Source organism: Oenanthe melanoleuca, unplaced genomic scaffold, assembly GCF_029582105.1.
Source record: "Oenanthe melanoleuca isolate GR-GAL-2019-014 unplaced genomic scaffold, OMel1.0 S146, whole genome shotgun sequence".
Classification (NCBI taxonomy): Eukaryota; Metazoa; Chordata; class Aves; order Passeriformes; family Muscicapidae; genus Oenanthe; species Oenanthe melanoleuca.
This window is the reverse complement of record NW_026612795.1, coordinates 1-8,661: the sequence shown is the minus strand read 5'-3', so window position 1 is coordinate 8,661 and position 8,661 is coordinate 1. Positions and strand designations below refer to the sequence as shown.

The 8,661-nt window shown below is 53.3% G+C and overlaps 1 protein-coding gene across 1 annotated transcript; it reads right to left on the bottom strand.

The window, feature by feature from the left end:
• Positions 1–356: 356 nt before the first annotated feature.
• Positions 357–8,230, bottom strand: LOC130266683 (E3 ubiquitin-protein ligase NEDD4-like; the record flags this gene model as incomplete). Its single annotated transcript, XM_056515958.1, has 8 exons — positions 357–536; positions 780–887; positions 1,325–1,384; positions 1,681–1,741; positions 2,748–2,821; positions 3,848–3,943; positions 4,047–4,117; positions 8,067–8,230. Coding segments are annotated over 8 exons (814 nt in total), but the record flags the coding sequence as incomplete, so codon positions are not given.
• Between the last annotated feature and the right edge of the window lie 431 nt (positions 8,231–8,661).

Here is an 8,661-nt window from a genome sequence, read left to right as displayed (position 1 = left end):
CAGAGCTGGAGGCTCAGCGAGCTGGACTGGGAAACATCTGCAAGTGAAACAAGCAGAAGGAACAGAAATCATCTGGGCCCTGAGATATCCTGGGCTGTATCCCTTGAGATGGGGAGAGAAAGGGGAAAAAGTAAAGGAGTTCAGGGAGAAGGAAGGAGGGGCAGGGGGGAGAGGAGGGGAGGTTTTGGGAGGCACAAGGGGGGAAAGAAGAGGAATACGCAGAGAAGGAAGGAGGGCTAGAGCGGGGGAGAGGGGTAGAAGCCAAAGCCCCACAGCTCACCTGGGAGCCCGAACAAGCAGCTCCTCCTCTCACCCTACTCGGCGTCAGCAAACGGTGGCCGGGTGGTTTCCAGGCATTAAATCACCTCGGCCCCAGCCCCGGGCCCGCCCCGCTTCATCCCGGTTCCTCCCGGGCTCTGCCTTCTGGGACTGCCCGGTCCCGCCCCTGTCCCTGCCCCGTTCATGGGCACGCGGGACGTCCCGGTCACGAACTGCAGCAGCCGGATCCGCTTCTCAGCGTCCATCAGCAGCACAGCCTGGGGGCAGAGACACCCTCAGCACTGCAGGAGCCCCTCTGTGCCAGCAGCCTCAGGGCACTATGGGCTGCCTCTGCTCCATCTGAGCAGGAGCTGCACCTGCCCTCACCTGAGCCAGGAGGGAGCAGCTCCTGGCCCCAGCACAACCACCCACCCTGAGCAGTTCTCATACAGAAAAATGATTGCAAAAAAGGGCAGGGACTTTCACCTACAGGACCAGCGAGGGCTGGTGCCCAGTCTTACCTTCCAGAACCACCGGATAACAGGGTGATTTGGGCAGTAACCATTTTTGTAGATGGTGTGTTGTCTCCAGCCGCTGACATCCACGCCACCAAGGCCACACATCAGTAACTGCAGGCAAGCAGAAGGGTGGGATGTGTCCCTGACCTCACAGGGTACAAGGTGCCACTGCCCCTCAGGGCTCTGACCTTCAGGCACTTATGCACACCCAGGGGAGAGTCCGAGCATCCCCAGAGTATCCCAGCTGCTGCAGAAGGGCTGCACACTGCCACAGTGTGACACAACTTCCACGTCTTTGGCTCAGATGGGACTGGCAGAGGGTGGCACTGATCCACTAGGCTGCTTCCAGGCTTTCAGAGGCACACCCCCCACCACCCTCCTGAGTGCAGCTCTTCTCATGTCATGAACAGATTTATTAATTAGGAAGAAACATCTGATTTCCAGCCGTGTCCGCACGTTCCCCCAGGGAGAGAGACAGATGACTGAAAAGCCCAGAACATGGCACATCTGTCAGAGAGCTGCCAGCTTGGGGCACCAAATTGACTCACCTCCAGCTCATTTTCATCAAAAATTTTAATCGGGTCGATAGGAAGCAGTTCTGTGAATCCCTAAAAAGAAGAGCAAAGTTAAAACTCTCATCCCACATAAATCCTAATTAAAAAAATCAATGACCAAATTACTTCAAGCTCAAATAATTAAACTTGAACGAGAATGACCTTATTCCCATAAGGGAAAGATGATATATTCTCACACAAGATAAAACTGTCAAATCACAAAACATCATGTATTCTATTTGCATTCCCTGCCAAGCTCCCCACTCCCTTTACACAGACACCAGTGGGTAAGAAATCTGTGTTAAAAACAATCCCTGGTTTTGGGAAAGAAAGGAGCTAAAGAGCCTCGCCTCCAGAAAGGCATTCATTTCTTTCTGCACTCTGTTGACAAATCGCCACTGGATGACCAGGCTGCAGAAAGAAACAAAACCCCACCAGAAAAACAAACTCATTAGCAGGTCTCAGCCAAGGGCTCAAAGGTTTCAGCAACCCCAAATGCTTTCAAGTTTGTCATTTACAACTTCAGCAAGTTCAGGTAACTAAGCAGCTTCCACCAGCTACTCCAATTTATTGGCTGGTGACTGATGGAATTTTGAAGAGACAAACCAAAAAGCCCAGTGACTTTGACCAAATCACAGTGGGAATTTTTTCACTCCTGTAGGTACCTACGTGAGCAGACATTTTATTCTTCCAGAGCAATGAGCAATTAAAAATTCCCAGCAAAGTCTGCAAGCTCTGAGGAGAGCTGTCAGGACACAGCACCTCGCCTATAAAGAAAGAAATAAACTGCAGCATCAAAGGGACACCTTGCTTTCAGCACCAGCCACCCGCAGCACAAACACCTCACAGGTGCAGGCATCAAAAGTCAATTCCAGGCATGGAATTGCTCCAGGTCCAGGCACTGGAAATGAATTCCCAGTTTGCATGAATGTAGCAATTGTAACCATCTTTCACTTTGGAAAAGGCCCTGATTTAAAATGCCAGCAGGTATTAATGAATTCAGCATTTTACATCCTGGTAGGTAGAAGAACTGAGAAATCTGAAAATGAAACCTAATTTCAGATCTGGCCAGTTTTGGTAGGATTGCTGGCACTGGACTCCTGGCTCTGGTCTGTGACTGGCAGAGGAGGACACTGGGATGAGGGCCAGGCTGGAGAGCACCTTCTGGCTCATCTCGGCTTGAGCCAGGTGTTGGAGAAGGACGTTTCCATGGGGGGAATTTCAGGAGATCAAAGCACGTCATTTAATTTACTCCTTGTTCTTGTACCTGACGGGATATAACCAATGTTAACAGTAAGGTTTTTCCCCAATGATCCCTGATGCTCTTGTGCAGTACAAGCTCCAGGGATTGCAGCAGGGCCAATTCTAACCCAGCTGCTCTTTCTTCCCCCCAGGCACATTCCATCACGGTACTTACTCAATGTATTCCCGCTTGTTTTCATTTGTTACCATGATTTCGGACCCGTTGGGCTTCAGGTCCACTTGATATGTCTGCCTTTCAAAAGACCAAAGGCTGTTATTTGAGGACATCTTTCTCCCAGAACCCACTCTCCCTGAGCAGTGTTTCACAAGCAGGATCAGGCAATCATGAGCAAATTGATTTACACTTTTGAACAAACCTGCGCTGACAGAAGGGAAAACTGGCAGAGAGGGGCTGGCTATTTACTGATCATTTTATTACAATTATTATTTATAATAATGAAATTATATATTTATATAAAATAGAACCACAAAATAGGTACTTTATATACACAAAATTATAATAGCTATTATTTGTAATACAAGAAGATAAATCACATACTGGAACTGCCCAAAGCCAACCAGTGGGTTACAAAACCTCTCTATTCTGTGGCTCCTAGTTCTCCATGAAATCCATAACCTTCGGGTGCTTCAGGAAAAAGGCAGCACTGGAAAGTGGATCAGAATATTTTTGACAGGACACTGAATGCATGGTTTGAAATGCTGAAGTCAGTTTTTATAAAAGGCCCTACAGTCCCCAGCTCCAGTTCTATCTGGAGCCAGGATCTAGGGCTCAGAAGTAAACAAAGGGAAAATGCAAAAAAAGGTCATAAAAACCTCTAAGCAAACTAATTTAATTTAATGTCTACAACACTTTCATTTGTCATGGAGAAAGAGCCCCATAGGCTGTGACCCTTTTCAACCTGGCAGCTTCCCCCTGGCACACCAGCTGTGACAGGCACTACAGAGAGGACCTGGTGTCCTTCTGCTGCTCTCTCCTGACAGCACCTTCAGCTTCAGGAACCAGAGAGTCCCTGAGCATGTCCCAGCTGGACTGTGGGACACCTTCATCCCTCCTTCCACTGCGAGTATTTCACTCAGCTGCATGTCCAGCTTGTCCCAGAGGTGCCACAGCTCCCTGACAGGAGCTGGCAGCCCCGCTCCCAGCTGGGAACACAGCCAGCTGAGCTCGTTGCTGCTTTCACCACCACCAGACTGTCAGCACTGAGCTACTTGTTGGCAACCACCAGTCCTAAGATGCAAGTAACCTTTACGTACCTGCCCAAAGTTTTCCTCATCTATGCAAAACGTGAGATCCAGCTCGGTGGGGTCATTTTCCAGGATCCACTTCAGAGAGTTGTAGTATTCACTATCCTAGGGCAGATCACAGTTAGGCAGTTTGAAAATGGGCAATTAGTGCAGAGCTGTGGAAAGCCAGGGGCCTGTGAGCACTGGCACAGGTTCAATGGGCTCTTACCACTGACTCCATGTCCTTCAGGGTTATGGGCTTCCCCAGCATCATCTTGTAGAAAGGTCTGATGAAGAAGCCTGGGAGAGAGAGGACAGATTACCTGCCCTGCCCTGCACCTGCACATTCCAGAAAGGTGGAATGCTTGAGGGCACCACCCCTGGCATTTCCTGTTACCTCCTGACTGTAACAGTCCTGCAGCTGCAACGGCATCAGAGCAGCTCAGCTTTATTTTATTATGGCACAGAAAGTCCAATTTTTCAGTTTCAACAATTATCCACTACCTGCCATACTCCACTGACCACCCTAACATTAATGGCAGAGAGAGACAAAAGCTGGGGAATTAAGCCCAGGGTACTCTATCCCATTTAAAATCACTACTTCCCTCTCCAAGGAGTTGCCTAAAAATCAGGCTAGTGACCTTCCTCTGCTCAGGACTCTGATTTAATGAGAAGGTGAAGGGGGCAGAACTGTCCTGTTTTGGTGCAAGAGAACCACCCAGCAAGGAGCAGTGGAGATGCTGGCAGTGGCACAGCACAGCCCACTTCTTTCCATCTACAGCTCTGAGGAGCACCAGGAGGATGACAGGAAAGCTTCTACAGGACCATGCTGGGACTGCCCTTCCCTGCCTCCAGACAGCTGCTCCTCCCAGGATCCTGAACACGGGATCACAACAAAACAACGGGGTTGCAACCAGAAGACAACGCTCCAGACCCACCCCGGGTGCCACCTGCAATGGCAAGGTGCTGGTCACCCTGGGCTGCCACCCTCTGCTGCTACGGACACTCCTCTGGGTCAGGACTGGGCAGCAGCAATCAGACTGCATTTTCCTTGTTCCTACAACTGGAAAAGCCCTCTAAGTTTGAGCATCCCAAGCTGCTTTAAGGGGGACTGGGATCTGAAAGGTGTCCTTCAGCAAATGTTACCTGGAGAAAATTCTGAAGGACTGCGAGCACATTGCAAGACATTTGATCTATTAGTTAATTTAACGGTAAAATACTACTTTATTCCCCTTCACACATTAAAGTGATTTATCCCTTGTGGAAAAGCTGAGGAGGGCTGCCAGCCTGAGACCCCAGAGCTGCTGCCAAGGTGGGGCACCCAGCACAGCCCTTTGCCTTTCCAACCCCTCCACTGGAATCCCCTTCTACAGACTTCTTGGTCACCTTGACACCAGCAGCCACAAATCACAGCGCCAGTTCTGTGTGAAATCACAGGTAACACAGCTGGAAATGACTGACAGTGGGTCAGCTCTTGGCCCTCTCTACCTCAGAGTGTGCAGCGACACCAACAAATCTCAGTCTGAGTTTCTTCTCAGAGTCTTACAGGGACTTCACTGTCAAAAATGCTGTTCCAGGGCTACAAGGGTCTGGCATGAACCACTCCACCTGGAACTGCAGCTCAGGATTCTCTGCCTGATCCCAAGTGCACATGGATAACAAGTTCATTCTTTTTGAAGAGTATTTTCAAAAGTCTCAACACCTTCAAAAGTTTCAGAACTTTGAGTCTTCCCACCACTACAGTTCTCTGCCAGAAACCAGGCTCTCAGGCCTTTGAGGATTCCCTCTCCTGCCTTTCCAAGGGCCCCACTATTTCCCTGAAGTTGGGACCCCCTGCCACACAGAGAACTCTCAGAGCCAGACATTCCCAATGCTGATGGCATCACAAGGGTTACTCCAGCTGGGATTTGGGCACTCCTGTCAATACATCACAGAGTGAAATACCTCTTGTCCAGGTGAGGGTATTTTTCATGCCCTTTCCAACCAAAACTCTACTAATAACTGCCATTCGGAGTTACACTTTGCCATTCTCCTTGCACAGCCTCTCCCTGCACACTGCAGGGGCCATTTGCCAGGCTCAGTGAGCCCCTCTGCCCTCTCCTGCCCTGCTGCTTCCTGCTGAACTAAGGAGTTCTCCTCCCTAACTCCCTGTGCGTGTCACTGATGCAGATGGTGAATAGCACCGTGTGCTGCTGGATGTGGACAGACTTTGAGGGGAACCCACTGATGGTATCCATGCCCCTTGTGCGTGAATCACTGCCAGCTGCCCAGAAAATGGCTGCAGAAGGGCTGTTTTCCCTCCTGATCCCGTCCAACACGTGGCTGGTAGGTGCCTGGGAGCTGCCAGGAAGGCAGCAGTGTGTGTGTGCTGCAGGGAGCAGTGTGCCCATGGGGTGAGGTGACAGGGCAGCTGGGGCACACAGAGCCAGGGAAGGGCTCAGGGGCACCCCACAGAGCCGGGGAAGGGCTCAGGGGCGTGCCAGAATTGTTTTCCCAGGGGCCTTTGGCCCTCTGCTGTGAGACAGTTGGGCTGTACTAAAATGGCACTGCCATACGAGGTGGAGGTGCCACTCTTTGTGGAGCTGTGAGGTGCATTGTCCCACCCATGTTGTGTTTGTTTCTACAGGGGTATCAGAGCACTTATTAAAGGGAAATGGGGCACACTGAGTAATTCAAGATAAACACACAGTAGCATTGTCACAGGAACTTCACCCTGTGCCTTAGATTTTGCCTATTTATGTATCCTTAACACAGCAGGACTAAATCAATTGATAAATGCATATCTTTGTAGCCTGCAGTGCTCAAGGCTTCCCTCCCCTATTCCTGCTCCTCCTGCACCCCTCACCACGCTTCCTAACTAGTGAAATTAAGTTCTGGTGAAAGTTTTGGAAAAAGAAGCGTAGAAACAAGTGCTTACTTGTTACAAGCTCTACTATGAGTTTTCCCCAGCTAGGAGCAGCACAGAAGTGAGACAGGGGCAATGACATCAGGGAACAGCTGTAGAGTTAAAGGCAGAAAGAAAAGACTTACCAGCAAAGGGCAGGAAAGGAGAAAGGTTTCAGAAAAGATTTTGGTGGTCTAATTAATGATCATTTCTGATTCTCCTGTGAGAAGAACACAAACTCACAGCCAGTCAGGCCTCACAGTCCTCTGTAGTGAGAGTTCAGCACACATCCCAGAGGCAAGTCCAGCACCTGAAACAAAAAAAAAAAAAAAAAAAAAAAGAAAAAATAACCAGAAGAAAAAGGTGACAGGGCAGCACAAAGATTGTTCTCTGTGCAGCGCCCAGACTCGGGGCTCGCTCTCAGCTTTCTAGTTCCCGTGAATTATCCCACAGCCCCCAATTATCTGCTCAGTTCCTGCTGCCATACCCTCACAGTGCCTCACGGAGGGTGGATATTCCCGTGCAGAGCTGCCCCTTGAACGCCAGCTGTGCCAGGAACGGGCAGAGCGTCCAAGGAAGCTCAGCAGCATCGGGACAGGGACAGGCATCTGTTCCAAAGAATTGGCTATTTAAAGCCCTCATCCCCCAGCCCCGCCCATGTCCCTGGGGGCACTTGACAGAGCTGCCTGGAGTCCAGCTGATTTAGCCCCCCTGAGCCGGGGCTCCAGGTGATATTTTCAAGCAGGAGAAGGCAGGGCCGGGGGCGCTCCCGTCCCGTGCCAAGGCAGCTCCCCGTGCCCACGGGAGGACATCTCTCCCTGCAGCAGCTCAGCTCCTTTCAGGGCCTCAGCAGTGGCCTCTGCAAGTTCTTTTCCCTCAGCAAAGGGTGCACATCCCTGCCTTCAGCACACCTCCAAGCAGGGGTGCGCGGGCAGCAGCCCCGGGGCTGTGCGCGCACGGGAACGGGGAGCCGGGCGCTGCTCCGCGCTCAGGGCTGCGGGGCCTCTGCGGGACGGGGGCACCGGGAGCGCCGGGATTTGGGGCTCCCAGGGCTGGCACGGCGCTCCCCGCGCCCCGGCCGGCTCCAGCCGCGACGCAGCGTCTACACGGGGAGATCCCGCCGCCGTTCTTCCGGGCGCGGTTACCGGCAGAGCCCCGGCTCCCCGCGGCCGCCGCAGCGGAGCGGGAGCGGCAGCGGCAGCGCCGGGCTCAGCCCCAGCGCCCGTCCGGGACGGCTGCTGCTGCCGCCCGCGGCGATCCCGATCCCGGCCCCGCTACCCGCACCCGGCCGGCCCGGGGAGAGGCGGCACCGCCTGGAACCCCCAGCCAGCACCGGCAAAACCCAGACCCCACCCCTGGTCCTACCTGAGCGCCTCAGGATTCGGGCAGCACCGGGGCCGGTCCCTGCGTCGCGCTCGGCACAGCGCTCGGACGAGGATCCCGCCGCATCCCAGCACGAGCGTTCCCGAATGGAGCGGGCCGGGACCGGCCGGGCCGCATTGAAAGGGGCCCCGGCCCGCGCAGCCGCACTGGGGCCCCGCGCACCCGAGTCGGGCCCGGCCCCGCCCCTCAATCCCCTCCGGCCCCGCCCCTCAATCCCCGCCCGGCCCCGCCCGCTCCCTCCCCGGCGCCCCGTCCTGCCCTCTGCCGGGGCCGAACCGGGGCTGTTCCCGGCTCCGGGTCCCCTCGGAGCCGGCACTGCCCAGCATTCCTCACCGGGGCTGGGGGTTCCAGCACAGCCCCCAGGGCATCCCGCTGCTTCCTCAAGCCCCTTTCAGTGCGATCAGTTTTTGAGGAGAGATACCCAAACCCAGCAGAGCTGGCTTTAACGGATCCGGGGGAGTGTCCCCTGTCCCCATCTCACCCAATTGCCGCTGCCAAAAGCCAGCCTGAGGATCAGCTCCCTATCCCCTCAATCTCTGCAAGGAATCGGATTTCTCAATCCGGCAGGGCAGCAATG